General features: G+C 42.1%; 1 protein-coding gene across 3 annotated transcripts in view; it reads right to left on the bottom strand.

The window, feature by feature from the left end:
* dtx1 (deltex 1, E3 ubiquitin ligase) overlaps positions 1-25,712 on the bottom strand; it is a 49,815-nt gene that overhangs the window by 6,499 nt on the left and 17,604 nt on the right. For 2 of the 3 annotated variants that reach the window (XM_084945461.1, XM_084945462.1), the window contains 7 exons: positions 16,064-16,811; positions 8,757-8,818; positions 8,479-8,640; positions 5,918-5,979; positions 5,652-5,810; positions 4,169-4,333; positions 72-161 (listed from right to left, as the gene is read on the bottom strand). In XM_084945461.1, coding sequence (XP_084801587.1) covers positions 72-161; positions 4,169-4,333; positions 5,652-5,810; positions 5,918-5,979; positions 8,479-8,640; positions 8,757-8,818; positions 16,064-16,811 — 1,448 coding nt within the window. The remainder of the gene's footprint in view (positions 1-71; positions 162-4,168; positions 4,334-5,651; positions 5,811-5,917; positions 5,980-8,478; positions 8,641-8,756; positions 8,819-16,063; positions 16,812-25,712) is intronic. The other variant, XM_084945463.1, reaches the window with a different exon arrangement.

The following is a 25,712-nucleotide window of genomic DNA, read 5'->3' as shown; positions in this document are numbered from 1 at the left end:
GGATGGTTTTTGACGGCGCTTCCACAAAAGGAAGCCCGCTGTTTCCGTCTGGGAGCTGCGTCGCAGCTTACCTTCCTGCCTTTCTCGTTGTCGGGGAGGTAGCAGTGTCGAGGGAACCCTCTGGCACTGAACTTCTTCCCAGGGTTGGGGTGCTCATTGGTCTGGTGAAAATGTCAAGAAGAAAAAACAAAAGTTACAACGCCTTCACTTGCAATTATGACTTAATTGTGTGGGAAATGTCAACAGCACCCACAGGACAAGCTTTACTGCTCACATCGCTTAAACGAGGCTTTTGTAAAATAATCAGCTGGGAACTATGTTACTTTCAATATGCAGTAATATGTTCAGTCTCTGTCAAAATAAAGTGCTTTGAAACCACTAGCATGAAATAAAAATCTTGTAGCTCATCAAAGCCAGGGTCCCACCAATTCCCTCAACCTTATCAATAAAAATACGTCACACAGTTAAAGCAGCCTTGTTATAACAAATTTCTCTTGTTTTTTGTCCATTTTCCTATTTCATTTTCCTTTTTTATGTTTACATTTTGCTAATATTCCCAGGCTTTGGTTGCTGTAACAACACATTTGCTTTTCCCGGTCTTTTGTGTGTTCTTTGTGCCTCTATTAAGCACACTTCTTGGACAGGTTATAAGGCCCCTTTTCACTGTAACACTAATATAATGGCACCTAAAAATAAAGCTGCAAGAAGCTTTGATGGAATCAGGTAGTTCAGCAGGGCACAGTCGCCATGGCAACTTGATCAGATCATGTTAAAAGCTGGCTGTAAGCAATAACAGGAAAAAAGTTCTGTGCTGCCCTCTCATGACTCATTTTTTGACAGTCTTTGGAAAGAAGTGCCGAGATGGTTAGAAAAAAAACGGGTGTGGCCCAAAGATGAAGAAACTTTTTAAATAAAATTAGATAAAGCAGAAACTGATATCACGGGACTCTTTAAACTCAGCTCGTTTCAGTGACTCCAGAGGTATGCTATTTTCGAAAATCAGGCATACGGTTCAAAAGTTACATCAGAGGTGATCCAGAGAGAGTCATTCCACTTTTGATTAATCCCAGCGCACCGAAAATAGCTGTAATTCCCCCAAAAGGGGGAGTGGAATGTGGCCTCCAATGAATGGGAGTGACTGATTTATGCCTGCATCTAGAAATAGAAATTATATTTTAGCTTTTGCAAGTAAAATATTGATTATATCATCACACTGAAATTAGACTAATATCCTGTTTTTTTGCACAACGAAGCCAATTTTAACCATAAATCTAGCTTCCTGCTAAGTGTGCTGCCTAAAAGTGGGCAGATCGATCCAAATACAGTATCGATACCAGTATCAGTTTGATACTACCACGATGCGATCAAAAAAACATGAACAATCCGGTGGACAAGGAACCACGTAGTCCACCGGATTGTTCATGTTTTTTTTGGAAATGACAAAAATGACATGCATTATAAAACATGTCTGAACCTCTTTGTGTTTGTGGTGACTGTCATGTTTATTTTATGTATAGCCTATAGCAAATGTAAGCAACAGAAGCTGACCCAAAGTGCTTTAGAGACACGCACGTTTACATTCCAGGTCTCCAACAAATCCCAGTTTCAAAATACACGAAAAGCTGAAAGATGTGTTTTTAAAAATCACAATAATTTTTAATTAGACATTAAAATGTGTTCATAATTTGTAAATTGATGATTCATCTTATAAGTCATGGCGCACTGCTCTCCCCGTCATACCCTTTATAGGTTAAAAGTATCAGTATTTGACTTTATTTACTTTACATCGGTTCGAGTATTGTATTGCAGTATTACATGGCACTAATACTAACTGATCACGGATGAGTATACTTCTTAATGTTCATTAAAGACCAAAACAAACAGGTTTCAGCTACAAGCCATCATTAGTCCAGGTGGAGTGATATGTCATCAGTCACAGTTAAACATAAACGACACAAATACATAAACATAAACTATCAATACCATGACATTGATTACATGTGTATTATGTAAATCTGCAGGAATATTGCACCATCTACTGCACTTGCTGGATGAAATAGCCCTGTTGGGCCTACAAATGAGATGAACCCCAAGTACTTAAATGAAATAGCGTCACACAAAGTATGATAAAAGGAGGGTGCTAGTGTTGTTATGTGTTTTCCTGGAATTACAAGACTCTGGATCACAAAAAGCAGCTCAATGCTAATCCTTAATTTGAACCTTTAGCGTTTTCAATTTATAGAACACAAAGCCAGTATTCTCGTCTCTGTAACAAACGTCCATCTCGAGTTTGTCTTTAAGGAGATCACACACGATGGAGGCTGAAATAATATGTCAATGGGCTTCTTTCAACTTTCTTCCTGAAGTTGCTTTTATGTTCGAAGAGGCTGATCTTTAAATTTCATTTAGTTTTCTTCACATATACATCGGCAGTGTAGTGTGGGCTTTTCAACCAGTGGATGGCATTCTTGGTTTTTACAAGAAAATCTGTTTGATTTTGAACTTCTTTCAAGTGTGGGATGCAGAAATGTGTCCTTTTGATCATAGCGCTACTTGCTACTTGCGATGATCAAACACTGGGAAGAAGATCAATATTTAAAAATGTTATTGTTTTTCTCAAACTGCTCTGATGTTCACAAACATTAAGACATCTATTCATCAGCGAGTGCTGGGTTTATGGGAGGACAATCCCCTCATCAGCACCTATTACTAAAAGGTAACTACAAAAAGTATTAGCATGGCAGACTCCAATCAGGCAGCTAGAAACCCTCTGCCGCTCCTCTGTTTGTGCATGAAATCAAAATAGTTCATGCCATAAAGTGGCTTGTGGTGCAATCAAAATTCAATTCAAATCTAAAAACTGAACATTAACATTAACTACAACTACACAAAAAAGAAAAAAAAAATCAACACCACCAACAACAGAAATGACATTTCTCCATTCATTCTCTTGTAGGTGCCCTCGTGACACCAAAAGCTCAGAAGGTTAGAGCGTTAGATTCTCGACCAATTAGAACTTCCTCTGATGATCTTTGTAAACCACATTGAGTCTCCTGTCTCCTTCCCCTAACCCCGCCTCCCACTATAGCAGATGGCACCCCTCCCTAAGCCTGGTTCTGCTGGAGGTTACTTCCTGTTAAAGGGGAGTTTTTCTTTCCTACTGTCACCAAGCGCTGTGTGATTGTTGGGGTTTTCTCTGTATTACTTTGGGGTCTTTATCTTACAATATAAAGCACCTTGAGGCAACTGTTGTTGTGATTTGGTGCTATGTAAAATAAAACTGAACTGAATTGAAGTGAACACACCACCTACTTTAACCTATTAAAGATGTACAAGTATAAAGCCCCATATAGTGTGCTACTATTTTCATCATACAGTTTTGGGTGCTGGCATAGACTGAAAAGGCAAAAGAAGATGGACAATATGCACAGCGTCACCACTTCCCTACTCACCCAATTATTTTGCTATCGTCCACAGAGTACAGAGTGTAAACCTGACCATCTATGATGATCACTCATGTTGTCTAGAGTGCAGGCTGAACTGCAGGAGGGGAAAAAGACAGACCTACAGTAATGTCCCCTGGCAATAGTGTATTATGTTGTTATGCTGATCTGAGTGGTCAGATGACCCCCAGCGCTATCCCTGGGGGCTCTATGCCTTCTCCGCTGGTGGAAAAAGGTCAGCTTATTGACTCAATTTGAGCTCATCTCAGGAGTCAGGAGAAAATACCAGCCAAAATACCACCAGCTCAGACCCGGTGAAATCCAATTGCAAATCCCAGCTGTTTAATTTTCTTATTAATGTTAATCAGTTTGATGTATAAGCTGAAAGACAAATCAACTAAGGGAAGGCGGACTTGTATGCCTATATCTATAAGGACAAAAAAAACATACATGTTTTCACTCTATATATTTCTTATACAACATAAGCCTTTACCATGAGAGAGAATTACTCTTAGATACTTCTTTGTCTTTGCCCTGAATCACTGCTTAATTCCTAAAAATGCTGTTTCCTCAGGATCCCGACACCTCAGCTTCCTGCGTGAGTAACTCTCCATCCAACTTAAGCGGATAAGCAGTTGTAAAAGGTCACAGATTTAGAGGCAAGAGACAGCGGATCAGGGTAGAAAGGCAGGGTGGTGGATTAGGTGAAGTGAGACGGCTCTCACCTGGATCCCGGCAGGAATATCGTAGACAATGCGGATGGTCTTTGAGTCTGGGTAGCCTGGCAAGCAGTGTGGTATGACGTGGTACTCCATCTTCCCGGGGGGCTGCGTGCCTGTTTTCTCCCCATAGATGGTTTTGCACGTTGGGCACTGAAGACTGCCATCCTGCTTTGGAGAAAAACAATGATTTGACGTTAATGACGCAATAAAATTCAACCACTTTGTTTCCAATTCCAAAATTAAATGGATGATTTGCAAATTTTTTTTCAGCCTAGAGACAATATATCAAATATTGAGACTGAAAAATGCCTTTTATTTGTTTCTGCTCATTTTTAATTTCAGCTCTAAATAGAATGATTCCAAACAGCAGATAGACGATGTTAGGAACTCACTGGTAAATATATTTTAATATTTAGAGGATAAAAAAACAGATATTTTTCTCAGGAGTTGTTAGTCTTTATCCCCCAAGTAGAGCTGGGAAAAAATACATCACTGCAGTTCTTTCTGGAGCCACAGTAGGATTTACACATCTATTATAATGTAGTACAGCAATATCACCTATCGCAGCTTAAAGAAAAATCTAAATTCAAAGAGGGGAATTTTAGAAACTGGACAAATAAAAAGTAGAATCATCTGCATAGATTGTTACAGTAAAATGTAAATAAGAAGTTTGTTGTTTTTGTTACTTTTGTAATTCACACTTTTATTTAAAGGGGAAAAATGGTGTGATCACATTACACCCATATTGGCTTCCTTAGACTGGCTTTACTTCCATTTCAGGATCCAGTTTAAACGTTTATTCCTTCTTTTTAAACCTCATGGTTTGTCACGCTGTTACTTAACAGAACTTTGGAAACCCTAGACTCTTAGCTGAGCACGGACATCTACGAACGACCTGCTCTTGGATATTCCCAGATCAAGGATTTAAATTAGAGGTGATTGAGACTTTTCAGTGGTGGCTCCCAATCTTCTAAAGACCCATTTGTTCTTGCTTTCACGTCTAGTTGAGCAGAGTTCCCTGGCTTTATTATGCAAAAACAGACTTATTTACTTTGTTTTATTACATTTCTGTTGTATATTTATTGTTCATTTAGTGATTCTTGTGTATAGTGTATATTTTGTACAAACTGTACAGCATTTTGGTGAACTGAGGTATTTTAAATGCACAATAGAAACTTTGATTCGACTTGATTTTTTTGTTCTTGAGCACCAACAGTGCAGCATGGTGTTCTTGTGTTTGCAGTTGCAAGCAGTAAATCTGAATTTCCTGCAAGCAAACTTCAGTGTCCAAAGTGATTTTACAAAATACTGTGCTGTCAAGACTGATCAGATGAGGCTATATAAGCTTTCCATCTGTTAGCAGCAATATCGAGGGCCATCATCTGCCAGTGCCGTGCAACCCCGTCGAGCTGTAAGACATCGCGAGTTTAGAATTTGAGCCTAGCGTGACATCATAACAGCGTCTGGCTCGCAAGCTTTTACCCACCTTATTGCCATTGTTGTACATGGCCACCAGGCATAGCAGATGGTACATGTGCCCACACTTGCCAAGTTTGCCCACCAGCTCTGGCTTGATGCCTTTGTGCTGCAGGACGCCTTCATAGCCGGATGACATGACCAGCCTCTCCATGCAGATGGTACAGTCCTGGAATAGCGGGCCAAAATACTTGAGCTGCCATTTGACATGTACATGACTGTACTCATGAAGCAACTTAAATCCTGAATATGCGCACCGATGGGTTTTATTCTCACCTCATCTGGCACCACTTTAATCTTCTCAGTGTATCTTCGCACCACATCTTCTGGGTTTTTTCCTTTTAAAAATAAGTCACAAAAGTCATGAGAACAAGCCACAGGTAAGTGTGAGTAAAGAGAAAATTGACTATTCAAAAACAAGAGAATAACATCAGATCAGTCTCAGAGACTACTCTGCCCCATGTGCCTTTCTTTTCTTTTCTTACCAATAAAAGAAAGTGTGCACGTGTAAACAGTACACATGTTAGTGATGTTCAAGAGGAGGTCACCTTGAAGCTGCCACATAACACTGGCAACCCCACACTCTCATAATCCCTGTGTGCAACCAGGCTGGTATGGCTGAGAGCACACCCACAGCTTACATCCCTAATACGCTTACAGGCAACCTTTTTTCCCCCCCGAGCTTTTGTTTGTTCATTTGAGGGAGAGCCGGTGAACAGAGGCAGAGAGAGTAGTGAGGGAAGCTTTTGTCCCCCCAAAATCCTCAGGTATAAAGGGTATGCAGGAGGTAGAAATGTGTGAAGAGAAGGAGAGGTGGAAACAGAAAAAAGGAGGAGAAAGACAGAGAAAAAGTTAATAAATTAATTAAGAGTAATTTTACTCTGTTGTTATTTGACAGCTTCATTCACTTCTCTGATTGTTCTGGGTGCAGAAAGCAGAGCAATAGAAATCAAATCAGACACAAACACATAGGTTGCATATTTGTCTGCTGCCTGAAGTAACATTTGAAAGGTCAATAATTTCTAATTACTACAGCAGAAGATTTTATTTTATTTTATTAGTAATAAATTTTTTTTATTAGTTAGCAGTTTTGCTGTTTTTTGGTAATAGTCAGCCCATTCTCACTCCCGAGGCCTAACATCCCGACGATTTGTCACATCCCGTGGCGTTCCTGAGGTATGTGAAAGGTGACCTTCCGCGTTCTTATTCTACGCACCAGTTTATGGATGAAATCCAGTAGAATGACAGTCCCGCAGTAATACACGTACCAGCCATGTATTCCAGCCCTAACACTAACCTTATCCCTAACCCTATCCCTAACCTTTACCAGCACTTTAATGACGTTAAACTGCGTTTTCCAAAGTGATTTAAGTAAAATGAACGAACATGTGAGATTGATTCCAAACAGTTCTCATGTTTCCTCATTTTTCCGATCTTGTCACTTAGGGATGTGGTGGGTGTCTGGAAGCGTAATATGTTGACGATTTGTCACCTAGCGTCAAATATTACGCTTTGGGAGTGAGAACGTGTTGTAATAGTCTGCAGCATTTGTTGAGGCTAAAATAAATATATGGTCATGAATTTGCAATTTTTAGTTTTCGCACAACTTGGCTTGATAGTAATACATTCATATAAAAGATACCTTCTCATAGCATGTTTTAAATTCTAGTTTAAGGCCAAGTGTACTTGCAAAACTAATAACTATATATTTAGTGCTAGCTAGCTATTACCAGGCAGTCTGGATATATTAGCTGTGTTAGCATTTAGCTTAGCTCTAGGCCTTACCTAAAGGTAGTCTCACATAGCTGTTAGCATAGGCTCTTGTTTTTTTTGTTTTTGTTTAAAAGCTTGATTTTGGTGAATTTTTATAAGGACCACCGCAAAAAACTGTTGTAACAACAAACCTAATTGGACACTTAAATCACCATCTCTCAACTGAACAAGGAGATTTTAAAGAAGCTAAGAAAAGGCAAATTGTTTAAAGCTAAAGAAGCAGGAAAGAAAAAAAGGCCGTTATCTGGTGACGTTATAAACACAGCGGATGATGTGAGTACCTGACATTTGTTGCACTTGCTTTTGTAAACTTTAATAATTTCTTTTATAATGAAAATAACACTATGCATTGAGGAATGCTTTTGTTGGCGCATGCTTTTCTTACTGATACTGATACCGGCAGGTCACAGTTGGAGAAAACTGGAAAATTGGAAGGAAATTCAAACTGGTGTATCTCTAAACAAAATCTTTGTTCACAATGATGAGATGCTTGAAGGACTGACTAAGAGGACAAGTGCAGTGCAAGGATAGAAATCCAACAGTCTGACTGTTCAATTAATACAAAAACTCCCCAGGGAGGTCTGTGGTTTCCACTGCTTGCATCGACCAACACTTACTCAGGCCCAGAGCTCTCCAACTTACACCAGATGCCCTTTCGAACCGGCTCAGTGTAACCGTGCCTTTCATTGTGTCTTCATGTATCAATCTGAATGTAGTGTTACATTTCTGAAGTTGTTATTTTACTGTATACATATATGAGCTTTTTGAAAGGTACAGGAATGCTTTTCAAACTGACTGTTAGCAAACTTGGGTGAAATCTGAGCCACTGCTAACCTTATGGAACAATTATGGATCCCTCAACAGTTTATTTGGTGGCTTATTTTGCAGTTTCAACACTCAGAAGGCTGAAACATGTCGCAAAGTTTGGCAGAACAAAGATGGTCTGTCAGTGGTTGGCAGATTTCTCTCATCTGTGCATTTCTCATTTCTTCACTTATTATAAAACTACAAACTACAGTGCTGTTGTTCTGAATTCATTCTGTTGTTCGGTCCCGCCGTCTCACCTCTTCTTAGGTGCTTTTTCTTGGTTTTGCGGCGCATGCCGTTGATTCCTGGCACAGGTTTCATGTCGCTCTTGTTGATGGGGGGTGGGTGCAGTATAGGTTTTGGTGCTCGAGTCAGGCAAACGGGCAGACCTGCAGCGCACATCAGGATACCTGTCATACCTGACGCATGGGTAGAGCACACACACAGAAAAATAAACAAACATTACTCATCTCAGCAAAAACTATCATTTATAGCTGATTGCTAAACAGATGCTGCACAGCAGATTTGGTCTAACCTGCTAAGGCTGGGTGCACTGGTCCAGAACCAGTCAAGTTTTTAACTGGGAGTGCAGGAACCCTTTAAGAGAAAAGAAATGAAAAGTGAAGCAAAGTAGGCATAAAAATAGTAATATTATAACTACAGTGTTGTTACAGTCCCTTACTCAAAGGTCTCTACAAAGAGAATTGCTCACATCACACAGACAGATGCTTCTCGCCATGCGGGTCCATTTAATACACAGCTTATAATCTGTAAATGACCCTGCGACTGCTAAAATGGACAGTAAACGGTCCCATTTGTGTACAACTGCTTGTTATGCCACAGCTGAAAAACCTGAAAGCAGCAGACAGTTTTGCTCTGCGTGGCATGAAAAACACTCAAGCTAAAATGTCAAATGTGCTTCACCACAAAGACGGAGACAACTGCAGTAGGATGAGACAGCTCGACTTGTGCAAAGCGTTGCCGCAGAGTCTGATTCAGGATGACATTCGGAGAGGTTGAAGTTCATGACAAACACAGACGACAAAGACAGTTGACTTGCTCACTCTTCAAGATCTATGAAGCACAGCGGGCAAAAACAGGGGCATTAATATGAGCGCGCAAATTTCCCCGAGCGAAGCAGAGCACAGGAACACGTTTCCTTTCCCTGGATTAAAAGTACGAAGCCATCAAACTAAGAGTTATTAAAGCTGAGATTACACTGCCCTTTAAAAAGCACCTAATAAATAAAATCACACCAAATGTGATGGTGTACTCAAATGTACTCTTAGTGCTGATCCCAAGCCCGGGTAAATGGAAAGATTTTCATTGGGAGCTACGAGGATAGACAGGATTAGAAGTCAGTACATGAGAGGGACAGGTTGGGTCAAGCGATTTGCGTTTAAGTTAAAGAGGCAAGGCAGAGGTGGTTCGGACATGTACAGACGAGCGATGGTGGATGTATTGGACAAAGGACGTATGGAGCTGCCATATTCCAGGCGGAAAAGAGGAAGATCTCAGCAGAGGTTCATGGAAGTAGTGACAGAAGACATGCAGAGGGTTGGTGTTATAGAAGAGGAAACCGGGGATAAAATGGAGGCAGGTTATCCACTATGGCGACTCCTAAAGGAAGCAGCCTGTAAATTTTACTAAATTTGAAAGCAATGGACAGCAGACAATTATAAAAAAAACAAACGTAAGCCAGTGTGAGACAATGTGATGAAAACAAGCACTTTACTTTGAAATGGATAGTTTCAAACCACACATTTTTATTCCCGTTAACAGTTTAGACTCCAAACAGGTGGAAAAGCGGACTAAAAAATTCTAATTAAGTTTTATAACCATTTAAATTCCTCTTAAATTGCAAAAATTACACTAGGACACTTGGTTAGGCCTTCATACATATTATTTTACGAAGAAGGAAGCCGTTGTTCATTTTTAGATTTATTGTTTTAATATTATTAGAGTTGATGGTAAGAATGACATTAGAAGAAGAAACCGCGAAGACTAGGTCACAATATGAACTGATGTGAGGATATTTTGAGAATGGTGGCTCCAAGGGAAAATCATATATCATGTCTCCATTGAGACCTCCAGAAATTAATATCATTAATGGGATTCTGGAATAAAATGAAGCTTGTATTTCACCACTTAGGAGATAAAAAAAATATAGGTCTGTACTTTAATGCCCTTTGGCAACAAGTGAAGATAGAGACAAAGTGTTTATATAGAAGAAATCATCTAGAGTAGAAGAACTGTTTAACAGGAAACAAACAAACTTGTGTGACAAGAGCTTGTGCAGACTGATGGACAACCATTACAGAAACATGTTGGTAATTACCAATACTGTTAACTTAGGCCAGCTGGGGCATCAGCCTTACACTGTGTGTTGGTCTAATAAATTTCTCAAGCACTACATATTTCGAACAAAGCCAGGGTCTCTCTCTTTTTAGGAAGGTAACCTTAGACACCTGTAATACAGCTCACTGTGGTGGTGCGGTGTAGTTAATGGCTCGGCTCTTGGACGTAGAAGTGGGGCAGGTCGGCTGAGGGAGGTGCGCCAGTGGAAAGAGTGGCACACCTGGCCTGCATTCGGTGCGGGCAGACTGCAGCACAGAGTCATTACGCTCCGAAGCCACACAGTTGTCGGAGGAGTGATTAGTAAAGAACTGTGTGCACTAACTACCTTCAACCCTGTGGTTACTGTGGCAAACCTGCTACACTTCTAAACCAAACCCATGTTTCAAATAACGTGGAGTTAAAGGTAGCCATCATCTCCGGATGTTCAATGCTGTGCTCTCACTGAATCACTAGAGTTCTCAGTTTATTGACTACAAACACGTACACACACATTCACACACACTCCTGCGCACGTCTCTTTGCTCTTTGTATGAAGGGAGTGAAGTGTCAGACCCTGTAGCTCCAGGCACTGCACAAATCCGCATCAACACAGCGCTTTGATATTAGTGAGGGACTCGGTTCTTACACCAGGGGAAGCCGCTCAATAAGCTGAGTGCAATAACAAAGGGACACGAGGTCTGACTGAAGCCGATGTGTCCCACTGCATTTCTGGGAAGGACTCAAATACGCTGCGTCTCACACCAGCGGGCCAGAAACCAGGATCAGCTTGCTTTTGTTCTGGAGTGTAACAAAAAAAATACAGCGATGTGCAGCTCTGATAAATGCCTTATGTCAGAAAGTCAAATTCAGAGGGGGGTGGGAGGTGGGGGGGCCACGTCAGATTTGATTTTTGTCCAAAAAAAGACACCAGTGAGTGATTTCACACCTTCAGCCACAGAGGAAGAATTAATAGACGAACTCACCTCCTGCAGTCTGCGCGTGTAACAAAAACGAACCAGTCAATACTTCACAGCACACAGCCGCCCTTCACTCAATGAAAGCACCAGTTTGAGTCAAGAGGTTGGCGGTCTATTTTTCTGTGTCTGGAATAAAAAAATTTGTACGAAAGTGTAAAAGCTTACATAAAAAAAACCCCAAAAACCAAAAGCAGAACAAAAGTAAAAAGTAATCTAACAAACAGGAAAAATAAATATATTCACTGCCGCCCAGTGGGAGAATCCTTCATTTGCTCAAATCAAAGCACAATGTGGACAAGGTCCCTCCCTTTATGAGTGCATGTTTAATTTAAGCAGTTCACAGAGAGTCCTGTGATCAAACAAATCATTTTCATGAGAAGAAGAAAGGGGGACGACACAACACAAGAGCCCTTAACGCCATCTCATTGTGGACAAACTAAAAGCACACACAGCAGTGGATCTGTACTAGAACAAGACATTAGTTAGTTTCATTTGTACTGCATATAGATTCTAGAGAAGATCTCAAAATAAGACGGAAACTCCGTGGTACGATAAATATGTTGATAAAACAGCCGAAACACAAAACACACAAACATTAGATGCTATTGATAATTCTTATTACCTAACCAGAAAGACACGCACTCCTACACACAGACGCACATCTTGGAGTGCGTTCTTTCCTTCAAATCTCTGATTACACATTAAACTGGCAGCCAGATGACCTGTAGCCAGTGTACAGCTGTGGACATCTGTCTCCTTTTGTACACAATTCTCTTGCCTTTCTTGTTTTTTCATTTAGAAATGGGAACCTCTGAAATCAGTGAACCCTGTGCCTCTGAATTGCGCCTTAAACCACATGACGCTAATGTGCTAAAAATCTCTAACACGGAATAACTTTCGATGTTGATTATTTCATCAAGAAACGCCAACATTCATGTTAAAAACCCTGAGTTGTCCTCACCAAAACAGCCACTTTAGGGTTAAAACAATCAATGATCCTCAACAATGGGCTCTGTTGGCTTGTGCTCAGACCTTGAGAGCAATTATAACTCATTGTCAGCGTAAACAAGCGCGGACCTTTTCCACATTCAGCAAACTACACTGAACCTTGTCACCTCTACATTGCTTTTACGCTGACAACTCCAATTCTTCTCATCCTCCTGTCTTGTGTTCACTTCTGTGCACCCTTCTCTCCATGAAGTAAAAATGAACCTGAGCCTATCTACGCCCAAACCTTAGACAGTGTGTCCGAGTGGCATTTCTTATAACTAAGGCTGTAATTTCTAAGCCAAAACCAATGTAATTTAGTAATAAACCCACCTCCCACAAGCTCATCCATCAACACCACAGTAATAAAGGCCCCTTGCAGATCATGGGCATGAGGGTCACTATTCCTCCTCTATCTCCTGCTCAGAGTAATACTTCTTCTCTGGAGGGAATATCCCAGCTGCCTTGAGGACTTAATCAGATGTGATTCCCAAAATAAAGAGACCACATTAAGCCTCGCTGAGGAAGTGCTGACGGAGGACTAATATCTCCTCATCTGTTTATTATGCGCTATAAAGACAGAGTCGAATGGAGAGAACTCCACGAGTGCTTAATTGCATATTGATGTGTATCGCAGGAGAGAGAGGCTTGCCCCCCGCTACAGTGTGGGTGGGAAATACACGTCACCACGCAGCTGAAATGCCCTGAAAATAAGCAACGATGGCACAGACGATTTCCAAAACTCTGGCTCGGGATTTTTCCATTTATTTTAATAACAATTTTCATCACGAGGGGAGTGCCAGAGCAGGAGAAGCAGAGCAACACACTGAGGGATAATGATCTCAGGCCTCCAGTCAAAACTCAGGCTGGCTCCTTAACACGAGCAGCTCGTAAACACAGCCGATAGCAGCGAGGGAACGCACCCAATTAAAAAGCTCTTTCTTTCAGCTCATGAAGACAAGGCCTTGTTTTTTTTTTTACCTTTCATCTTTCACCTGTCAGAGAACTGAAAGCAATACTATAAAGCAGGTCTAACTAAAGACCTGCAGCGCAGGGCTTAACCCGGTCGAGCGGAGAGAAAGTGCACAAGAGGAAGTGGTTTGACTGACAACGGAGGCCTAAAAAACACAAAACAAAACAAAAAAATCCCCAGAGGCCTTGTGAAATTCTTCCTCTGTTCATTCCGCTACAAATGATATCTGTTTATCTTTTAAACAGGCAGACGATTTGTCGTTAACATTTCTCGTATCTATGCGTAAACACATAACGACAAGAAAAATCTCATAGCGAGAACCTGCTGTGGTTCCTTTTTCGACGTGTCGATGGTGAGTTTGGTTTAAGGGTGAAATACTCGAGAACGATTAGATATACGCAACATGGTGCTGCACATAAATGATGCAAGACTATTGACTCAAAGAGATCAACACGAACAGCTCTTTTACCAGCAAATATTTAATGAATTCATAAATATCATGAAATATCTATAAAGATGATGCAAGCTAGGTTCAGTATTATTTAATGAACTGATTTTAAAAATAGTCAGTTAATTTCTCCCAGTTACATCACTGTGAACTGAATATCTTTTGGGCATCAGTTAAAAAAAAAAAAACCCAAAACAAGCAATTCAACCAGTGAGCAAAGAAAATAATCTAATAATAATAATTAATAAAATAATAGACAGTTGCAGTGTTGCTTCCAGCTCATGCAACAGTGTGATAAGAAGAAACAAAAAACTATGGCAGTCTGCATCTGTCGCTGAGCTGCACAGGTGGCGATATGTGGGCTGCTCTGTAATAAGATAAACTGATGTGTTGACACAAGCCAGCAGATGGTGCCACTTGTGATGTTTTCACACGTAACACAGATGCATTAAACACTCCCCCCCTCCCCTCCCCCGCTTTGACAACCACAACCTGTATTCTTTTCAGAAGATACAAAGATCGATATCTGGCCTTTTATCATCAATGGACTCGGGAACAAATGCGTTGTCTCGAAAACCAGCGTGCAGCTTTTCTCGCTGGTGGCTTGAAGTACACCTTGCCTGATTCATCCATAGCGGCTACCCCGTTTGCATACATAAAACAGCGAAATAGAGTCATGTGAACGAGCCACAATGTGCCAAATACCTTCCGTGCACCCAGCAGTTATATTAGAGCGTGGGCGTGTGAAAAAAACACAGATCTGATGTTTTACATTCTGTGTGGGTTACTCTGTTATCTGTCTGTAGCAGGCTTGTGGGAATATGCGAGGGAGTTCACGTTTCAGTTTGTGTCTGTGCGCTTGCAAGCTCTCATGTCCTGCTGTGTGTATGTTAACCACACTCATCCTGTGCGTCGAGCCACTCGCCTGGGAACTGACGCGCTCCGCCTTTTACCCCCTCGGTCTCTTCCTCTCCCTCACTCTAGCTCTCACTGTCTCGTACGAAACTCATTGTGCTGTGAGGTAAAAAAGAATACGAAAAGAAGAAGAAATCACATTTCGCCCACAGCTCTGAACACCTGAGCTGTCACTGAATTCTTGAAATGCAGAACGAAGCATCGCCGAGTACGTCGCACAAACAAAGTCATGACCTGCTGTGGTGAGGATGGGGGTGGGGGGTGACACTGAATTAGGCCACAAAGTGAAAGCATGTGTGTCCGGGTGAAGGACGGTGTTATTCAAACATGCAGTAAGTGTGTCTCTCCCCATGAGCGGCGAGAACAAAATGGAATCAAATTAGATCAGGAGAGGGTTTATTTTAGCAAAAGAAAGCAGGATGGGGGGCACTGAAGTATCGGTTACAACGCTAGCACACTTCTATTCCTTGGTTCCATTCTCTGAATCGCTCTGAGGTCAGAGCGCTCTGCCGAAGCTCCCGTTTTTCCTTGATCCATTATTCATGCTTCCCCAGTGGAGCTCTGCCTCCGTGGCAAATAGGTTTCCACAGCTACGCTGGAGCACACGCGTTCACACACATGCAGATAATGATGCAGATAAACACGCGTTCAGATCATCCACATACAGTGTCAAACTGTCCTTTCACATCCCGTGACACAACAACCACAGCGAAGTGTGAGAGCAACAAATTACTTCAAAGCAGAAGCAACAGAGGGATCCAACGGAGGCTGCAGCATTTCACGCCTATCGGGGGCCGACATAAGCTCGTTATGGAGCAGTAACCATGGCGGGCACACATATGGAGGAAAAGGGTTCCTCCTCGGCCAACTGGGCCAGAGGAGAATCAGCTGGACTTTTATCCTGCAGGTTCATTGATCGGCACGTTAACAACAGTAGTTATAAATTAGCAGGAAGAGGGAGAGAAAGACAGAATATACAGCACGGATTCAGGGTGACGCTTTTGTGTAGCAGACATGAAAATTGGCTCTTGGCTTTTAATATCCACCCGTTGCCTCTGTGGAACTGTAAATTCAACTGAATCTGAGCATTATGCCTCCGTTATATTGAGTGAAAGGCCACTGCCGACTCCAGAAAATCTGAGCTAGGAAAAGAGGCCAATGCCTTTGTGTGCATTTGCCTCTCGTGTACAATAAAAAATCTTTACCCTGCTGGGATGGCTCCTCTGGCAGTCCCCACGGAAATGCGCTGGGTGCCCGGACGGTTCAGATTGTTCTGTCCGTTAATGGTGAGAGTGTGGTGGCCATGGGCAGATGAAAGAGATGGCATCACGGGGGAACAGGGGAAGTTGGCAGCGGACAGTGGCAACTGCACCTGTTCAGCTTTAGCTTGTCCACCTCCCAGGCTAATGTTATTGTTGTTTGTGCCGGTGGAGCTGGATGTTGGAGACCAAAACGAAGTACCGGCGAAGGTGTTGCTCTGCCGCACTACGGTATGGGTCCCTGCGGCACCTGCGTTGCCCGCCGTCCCCCCGTGGGGTTTACGTCTCTGGGAGGCCAGGATGGCATTAGAGGCAGCTCTTGTACTGTTAACCAGGATGCACTGCTGGCAGGAGCAGGGCTGGCCAGAGCTGGCGCCCACAGGCCAGGACTGGGACTTGGGGATGGAGCCCATGATGAGCGGGTAGGCCAGGTCCATGCGTCTCCGCAGGCGTCTCTTTCTCTGGCTCTGCCTGTTGGTCTGAGACATGCTGTTGAAGTCGATGAGGTAGCAGAAGCCCAGAGAGGTCAGGTCCAGCCAGGGATGCTGCTTCTCATAGGCGTTCTGGATGGTCACGCAGATCTCCATGTCGTACGGCGTCCACGAGCCATTATCGTTCTCCCACTCCCACACCACACCTTTCCCTGGGGCAGATGACGGATCATAGAAGTTCCTCTGGACTGGTCTCATGGTGCCTAAGAGGAATCAACAGAGAAGAGAAGTAACGTGAGGACGGTTTTGTATTCAGAAAGCTTATAACATGTTTCACTCCAGTAAAATTAGCATGTAGAAAAGAAATGGGGGCGGGGGGGACTCCTCGAAAATCCCATATCCCATAATGCATCACATTGTCCATAATATTCAATTCAGATTTCTTCACAAAACCTCTTTTGCATCAAAGCCAACACCTCCAGATTGAAAAGCAAGGAGCCCAGAAACTGAAAAACCTGATGACATCATAAGGATCATTAATGCATAATCACTTCTCTAATGACGTCTGTGCCTCTGCATGGAGATTTTAAAAGTTTGCATAAGTAACCCTATGTATCACCACGGTTACTTATCATGAGTCATACTCACAGGCTTCACCATGCATAATGAGAAGATTGTTGGAGTGCCCCTTTAATGTATTTCAATTATTGATCTCACCATAGGCGGAAAATGAGATGGTGCTAATTTAATGAGAAAAAATAATAGATAACAGAACATGGGTTTGCCTTTCACAGTTTGGTGATGTATGCTCGCTTGTGTGCCGCTATAATTAACAGTTAATGAGTAAATGAATAACGGTTTGGATGATAAATAGACAGAAACTGCCTGTGACATTAGCCTGAGGAGATCCGCAGCTTTTCTGTGTAAAGCTCATCAAGTGAGCTAACAAGTGTTGAGACGCCAACTTGACCAACTGAAGGAGATGAGGTATAAGAGTTCACCTTCTGCCTGAAGCGATAACAAACTGGGGTGCACACATAGTCCAATCACTCAACCTTTGAAGCTCCTGCTGTGTCGTAAACTGCATGCATGGCCACATCATGCCCACAATGCCTGCTGTGTCCGTTTGAACGGTAGGGGGGGGGGGGGGCATAAAGCCAGGAGCTTTGTACTTCTGTCCATCTGCTGATGACCACTCAGCTCCCACCTCCATTATAACACAATTACTGTAGTCACATGGGAAATTAGGACACCTTAGCTTATCCATCTCCCCGCCACACGTCAGCACGGGTATCCAGGCACTCCAGCCGAAAGCGTCATCCCCTCCTTCCCCCACCTAATTTAACGGGTAAATGCACACTCCCAAACCAGGGAGGACCAGGGTGATAATGGAGGGAAGGGAGTGTGTGCCGAGGATGAATGGGGGTGGGAATGAGTAGAGGGTTGGTGGGCAGCAGTAAACCCTCACCCGGGAGCTTGATGCTGGCTCCGGAGAATAAAATGCATCAGCAGGATCAGCAAGTCTGACCTTGAGTCGTTGCTGCAGACTGCTAAAGGACTGGGCTCGACAGCTAATTTTATTTGGAGCGTCTTTAGAACCACGCACACACACACACACACACACACACACACACACACACACACTTACAGATGACTGCTCAATGAGCCAGCTGCCTGTGTCTCTCACGTCTTCAGTCAGTCAGCCGTGCACAACTTTCTCAGCCAGTCACATCCACGCCTGCTCACAGCTTGCCAACTTGCTTTCTTATATAGCACTATGCAAAAGGGTAAAAACGACCTCTTGTTTCTTTAAATTTTGCTTCAAGTGAGCCAGTTTGTTGTAATTAAAAAAAGGTCTTGAGCAATAGTTCTCCAGGGTTTCTAACGGTCTTTCTGCTTTTTCACCCATTTTTAGTCCAGTCGACTGGACAATTTCATAGCTCAGTCCTTGAACATTGACCTGTGAAATATTCTACAATAAAAAAGCACCTGACTCAAGGGATGAGCCATTGGTGTTTCTACATATAACATCTTCAGGCACTTTCCTACAGCAGCCTGTTGCAAAAACACACCACGTTTTTCTATTATATTTAGCCGAATCTCAAAATAGCAAGTTGACAGGCATGATATAGAATAACAGCAAACATACCATGTAATAGCATAATATATCATAATATTACTCTTGCACCAATGTGATTTCCAAAGAGTTACTAGCAAAAAAACATTGTGTTTCTCAGCACATGTGCAGCAAGTCCTTAAAAAATGGGAGAAAACCATACAAGTGGAGTGACAAAGAAGAAGTGCCAGGCCTAAAAAAAACTACAGTAAATGGCCTGTATTTGTATAGCGCTTTTCTAGTCCCTAAGGACCCCAAAGCGCTTTACACAACCTGTCATCCACCCATTCACGCACACATTCACACACTGGTGATGGCAAGCTACATTGTAGCCACAGCCACCCTGGGGCGCACTGACAGAGGCGAGGCTGCCGGACACTGGCGCCACCGGGCCCTCTGACCACCACCAGTAGGCAACGGGTGAAGTGTCTTGCCCAAGGACACAATGACCGAGACTGTCGGAGCCGGGGCTCGAACCGGCAACCTTCTGATTACAAGGCGAACTCCCAACTCTTGAGCCACGATCGCCCCAGTACAGTAGATGAACAGTATCTGAAAATCATCTCTTTAAGAAATAGGAAAAGTTCAGGCAGAGACCTGACACAGGACCCACAGAGATGCATCTGGACCTTCAGCTGATCAGTGAGTGTCTACAGTCTAAAGCTGTAAAACACAGTGGAGGCTCTGTCATGGTTTGAAGCTGCATTTCAGACAGTGGTGTTAGAGATCTTGTCAAAATTGTTGTATGGTTTTACCATAATACTGAATTTCCATGTATGTTTGCATGTTTCCCATTGTGTTCTCTTCTGGTTTACGACTTTTGCACTGCACAATTTCCATCGAGATAATAAAAATGAAATAACAAAGATTTCAGCGTATTTCAAAAATACAACACGCACATTAACAAAGCACTAATTCCTAAATTTAATAATTTTCTCTATACACAAATCAGAGGAAAGCCCTGACCCCCTCATCACTGTGGCAACTGCGGGATGCATTATGTTCATGGCCCGATGGATGGCGGCACAGCTCCAAACAGTCTTAACCAGCGTTAAAGTGTAAACTGTAAATATTTAATCATGTGGAGATGTTTCATTCCCAGTCTCAACTTCAGGGAGGAAGCAAAGATGGACATTATCTCTTTCTGTAATCCTGTTAGGTATTTGTAAGCACTCTGATGGTGCACCATGCATGAAACGAGCTCAACTTGAAAGAGTTTCTTCAAACAGTTCAGTGGGTTTTAAAGGATGAGCGTCTGGCAGTCAGGTTTCTTGAGTGTAACTGAATGAGGTCAGGACCGAGCATTGCTCAGCATTTACAGCCAGATAGCTGCACAGTTCAGGACCCTCATTCTTCACCATCACACTGGAGTCAAGTGTAAAGTTGTCCAGTAACTAAACACAAGGGGTTGTTTGACAAAGCTTATAAGGTGTGTATGTAGGTTAAGAGGGTGTGGGGGATGGGGTGCTAGCACCTAGATGTGGTTTGCTGAGAAACAGTTTCAGAATGTAACTTCTCCTTAAAACCACACATTGACATTTCTAGTCAGATGAAAAGCCAAATTAGCATTTTGTGCTAACTCCCATATTTAATGTGATGAGTATGTACTAGAGATGGCACGATACCACTTTTTTATGTCCGATACCGATACTGATATCATAAATTTGGATATCTGCCGATACCGATATGAATCCGATATAGTATGTTTTTTAATCAATAAAACGTTTTTTAATATCTTGCTGCATTTTGTATAAGTTTATACTCAAGTTTAAATAAATAACAACACTAAAGCTATTCTGTTATACCTGTATGTAAAAAATATACTGCGCACAAAATATTTCATAGTTCAGCAACACTGATCAATCTAATAAACTTAAACCTACTCCATCCTCCCTATTCTGGTATTTTAAAGAGTACTTAGCAGAAATATTAAGCAACCTAACTTATAGGGTTGCAAACTCCCAGCAAAAAAAAAATAGGGAACCACCCCCCACCCTCCACCTCATGATGCTTAATCGATGTAATCAAATTTAATTTGATGCAGGGGAAAAATGCACAGAAATAAATTATTTTTCAGGAATAATTAAATAGATTCAACATCTTTCTTCAACAGAACTGCAGACTGCACAGATGGTATCTTGCCAAAGGAAAAAGTACTACAGCTTACTAGGGTATATTAGACTTAACAGTTACTATATACAGTAATGGACTTCTATATATTTTACATCAGATTAAAACTTTGGGTGTAAGAGTCAGATAATTATTTATTAAAAGCTAGACATTTTAAATGAGAATAAGAAAGAAAAGTATGTCTGTGTGCCCCCTTTTCCCTGTTCATGCCCTATCGGCCCCCCTGGCTAAACTTTGCTAGATCCGCCCATGCACAGTTACCAGCCGTCAGCTACATAGAAAAAGATCCTGGTGTAGAAAGTAATATTAAATAAATTCTAACAACAGCTTATCAAGCTTAATAGTGCTGCTGTTGTTCAGCCGCTGGTTTCCTCTTTCTGGTGAGAAGTGGGCCAAAAACTAAGAAGAGAGACGGACTCGCGACAGAAAAGCCGATCAGCTGATCATTGATCAGTTTCACGATTGAAGTAGCAGCAGGAGAGAGAGAGAGAGAGAGGCAGTCGCTCTGTTGTTACGCTTAACGTGGGAATGCTTTACAGACATTCAGAGATGAACTTACATACTTGCTTTACTTCTCTCTGGGAAAACTTCCTCGGAGATGAAATGCTGGTTTGGTAACGAGGCTACAAATACACACAGCCGCTCTATCACGTGACCACACTGCTGCTACGTGCTACGTTATGAGCCGAGTTACGCTGTGTAGCAAGTTTTGTGAGGTGCTTTTTTGATATTTAATGGATCGGATTACATTTTTTATTTCTCTCCGATATCCGATCCAGTAATTTGGGTCAGTATCGGACCGATACCGATACGTAATATCGGATCGGTCCATCTCTAGTATCTACCAAGGTCATTTTAATTAAATAAGACTGGAACTAGTAAAAATGAGACCTTTGAATTTGGAAAGCTAAAATAAAAACCTTTACAGTTCGGTATTTGTCAATTTGGTAAACTTTTATCACATTTCTTTTGACTGACATGCTTACTTAGACTTTGGATGTCTAAGTAAGCATGTCAGTTAGATTTGGACTTCTTTCAAAAAGTTATCTGGTTTTTACTGTTATTTATTAAGTACACACCATTGTTTCGAATGTTAATGAAGGCCAGAGCAAAAAAAAAAAAAAATACCCAAGATAAATAATCCAATAAATCTGACTTTAAATAAACTTTAAATATTTGCATTCTTGTGTAGAGAAACTATGAAGCACACCGAAGAAAACACCAGAGGTCACAACAACACTTTGGTCTGGGAGCCTCCTGTAGGAAGTTTTATACAAAACATACACCCTGAATCTCTTCTCTGAATCTCATGTTGGGCTGTAATTCTCTGCTGTGTATCCTACCTTCCTCTGTGAAAACCCAGGACCGAGTTGTTGACGTTCTCCCCATGACCGTTCTTGCTCTTCCTAACAGGAAACGAAGCGAGAGTGGCTGCTTCCTGTCTGAACCTGTGCGCCTTTGGCAGCCATCTTTCCTGCCTTCCCTTCTCATCTCTCTTATCTCATCTCCCACATTGTCCTCTAGCTGTCCTTTCCCCAACACCAGCATGGTTTGCTCTTGGGCAAGCTGTAGCTATGTGATGCATTGCCACATCGGGCCTCACTGTGGGACTCTAGCCCTACTGTCACACGGGGCCAGGAGGGTTCAGGGTGAGCTTCGTTGCCCTCTCACATCATGGCTGTAGGGAAACTTCCCTCTGTCTGTTCATCACATGACGCCATGCCAGTCTCCATCCTTAATAGCTTTGTTTTTCTCTGGAAGTGAAGGAAGCCCAGTCTGAATCACCGTTTTATATGGAAGGACATGCATCATTAAATTCTAACATCCTTGGCTGCCCTTAGAGGCTTACAGCATAGAGACACAGCAGATTAGCAAAATGATGCTTTGTAAAACATGCCAAAGGTTTATCTCTGAAGAAGACAACGACAGCTCGCATATCACAGCAGGAAACCAGCTCCAAACACTGCAAAAACGAAGCTTCTGAGAAGCTGAACTTATGTCTAAGGATTGAAGAGATGCAATCGCCTTTTATTTAACCAGCAAAACAGCTCCTTCAAACACAATAGACATAAACAACTACAACATCTTAAAAATGTATTGTTATATTGACCTGCGGTTTAAACTTTAATAATATATGGGCACTGGAATTTTTTTTATTTCAGACTGGGATCACTTGTTTTGTAGTCTGTAATCACGTTCAGATTAAAACATATTTAAAATGTAACTGTATGCACAGAGAAACTGTAACTTCCTCATTTTAAAAGAGATGAGAACATTGTGATTGAGTTCGTAGTATAATATCCTATGAGATTCAGGCTATGAATGGAGATTCACAGGTTCTCCTGAGCATCAAAGAGCCAGACCAAAAAAAGTCCATGCAACTGCTAACCCAGCAACCAATGGGCTCAGCCAATCGATGACAGGTGATACAGTCACCCAATAACCCAACCATATCATACACCCCAAATCCCCAATTCAAAGACAATGAATCATTTCTGCTTGACTTTCATAAGCAAAGCTTCTTTTTTTAGGTATAGACACAAAAACTGTTTGGTTGGGTTGAGACGGACACGGTCAGGTTGAAAACAACATTACAACATTAACTCTTTAGTTTTAAAAACGATGCTAAAGCTGAGACCAAGGCGTCCCACTCAAGCAGCCCTATGTGACAAGTTAAGATTCAGATGCCTCTTCAAATATCAAAGCAGAAAACAATTTTTTCAATTTTCAATTTTGTTATACTAAAAACATGGCCACCGGTATACGCACTTATTCTATCTTTATCCTCTACTTATAATGTAACACACAACAAACTAGAGGAAAAAAGGCTTTTACACCTCATTACAGTTCATCGAGGGAGTAAAACTACTTCCTTCCACGCAGAGACCCTCTAAATCTGTCACTCGGGTTATGACACGCTAACTACTCTGCGGTGTGTTCAAGAAAACTGTGGTCACAAGAGCCTTAAAGAAAACTGTCAGTTCCTTATGATCTCTTGTCTTGCCATGGGTAACACCTGCATGGCTGCTGCAAAATACACAGGATTTAATCTTTGCTGTCACACTGAGGAAAGGTTTTGCTGTCGCTGAAGCTGTCTCTGGGGTCTTAAAGGAGAAAGGGCAGGAGGAAGGGTTTGCTCGTATGTGAACCTTCATACAACTGCTTTCCCTGAGAAAAGCACCGACAGAGTCAGCACCTCATCTCCTCTCTCATCTCATCCGCTGCTGACGCCAGCTTTCCCTCGCTTTCCACCGTCTCTCCTGGATCTGTTTCAGCAATGCCTCGCTGAGCCATTCTTCACATTTTCCACTCTGTCACTCACTGGACCCCGTCCCGCTCTCACTCAACGCTCAACTCTTGGAGTGAGAACAAAAATCTGTGTCATTGAATTAGGGCGCGCATCACCTTGTAGTTAATGCTCTTCTTTGCGCTGCTGCTTTGGGAAGAAAGGCAAAAGAGAAGCGCCAGGATCAGGCACTATAATATGGCCTTATAATTGACAAACCTCTTCAATTTCCCTGGGGCTGCGTTGAACCTATTACCTATTACCGTTGAACCGGTTTTCAATTTAACTACAGACGGATGGGGGCCAGTAACAGGTCCAGCATCATATGCCTTGATGGTATCTGAGAAGCAGAGCTACCTATTCTCTGTTAGAAACCAGGCAGCCCACTGCCATAAAAGAGAGTTCAGTTACAAAACGTATTTTAATGTAACCAATATTACATTAACTTGATCTTGCGCTTTCACAGTGAAGAAAACCACATTTTTGGGTCAGCTGTGGCTCAGGAGGTAGAAAAGGTAATCTACCAGCCTAAAAGATCCCTGGCTGCTCCAGTCTGCATGTAAAAGTATCCTTGGGCAAGATCGTGAACCCTGAGGTGCTCCCGATGCATTCATCAAAGTGTGAATGTTAGTTCGAAAGCACTTAGGCTGGGAAAAAAGTGCCTTTGTGAAAGGTCAAATGAGGCTGTAGTATAAAGTGCTTTAAGTGCTTGAGCAGAGTAGAAAAGCGCTATATAACAACCGGTTAATTTACCATTCCCCAGTTAACTAATTAACCTTCACTATACAAACTGTCCAAAATAGTGAAAATGTGCTTTTTTTTATGCTGCGAGCCAATGCTGACAATAACCGGACTGATTTAGTGGCTATTTAACAGACCATACAGCATATGCACTATTTTTGTTTGATTTGCTGTGAATGCATTAAATTACAAAACTTTTTTTTGTACAGGAATGCACCAACTTCCAACAATTTCAAAGCGGCGTGACTAGACCCAAACTCCGTATTATTACCTCTGTTAAGAGCTGCATCTTCAGCTACACTTGAGCAGTTTTCAGCAGTTTTCCAAGTGTGTAAAGTCAAGTGTGTGCTCATCACTTTTTCGACATTCACAAGGTTGCACACGGTGAATTCTGTGTGACAGGTTGAGACTTTTAACGTAGACTTCTACTACAATGTCCCGAGGCATCTGAGGGTGAAGATTCAGCGGAAATGAGGGGAAATGTGGTGCAATCGGTTGTTTTTTTGTTCATGCTGACACAATCCCTGTTCACCGGATTTGCCTCCCTGTGATTCTGGCCCACTTCCAGAAAATGAAGTTGAAGGGTCCTTGTTTTGACACACTGGAGGCGGACCGGCCTGCTGAGGTGCAAGCACAAAGACAGGGCTTCTGCAATTCCTCTTCTTTTGCAATTCATTTTTATTTATAAAGCACCAAATCACAATCATTATCAAGACCCTACAATAATACAGAGAAAACCCCAACAATCAGACAACCCTCTATAATCAAGCACTTGGCAACAGTAGTAAGGAAAAACTCCCTTTTAACAGGAAGAAACCTTCAGAACCGGGCTCAGCGAGGGGCAGCCATCTGGTGTGACTGGTTGGGGGTGAAGGGAGGAAGACAGGACAA

The sequence above is a fragment of the Perissodus microlepis genome, chromosome 12 (assembly GCF_051167445.1).
Source record: "Perissodus microlepis isolate ML-2025 ecotype Zambia chromosome 12, ASM5116744v1, whole genome shotgun sequence".
NCBI classification, from domain to species: Eukaryota; Metazoa; Chordata; class Actinopteri; order Cichliformes; family Cichlidae; genus Perissodus; species Perissodus microlepis.
This window is presented reverse-complemented; position numbering and strand designations above follow the sequence as displayed.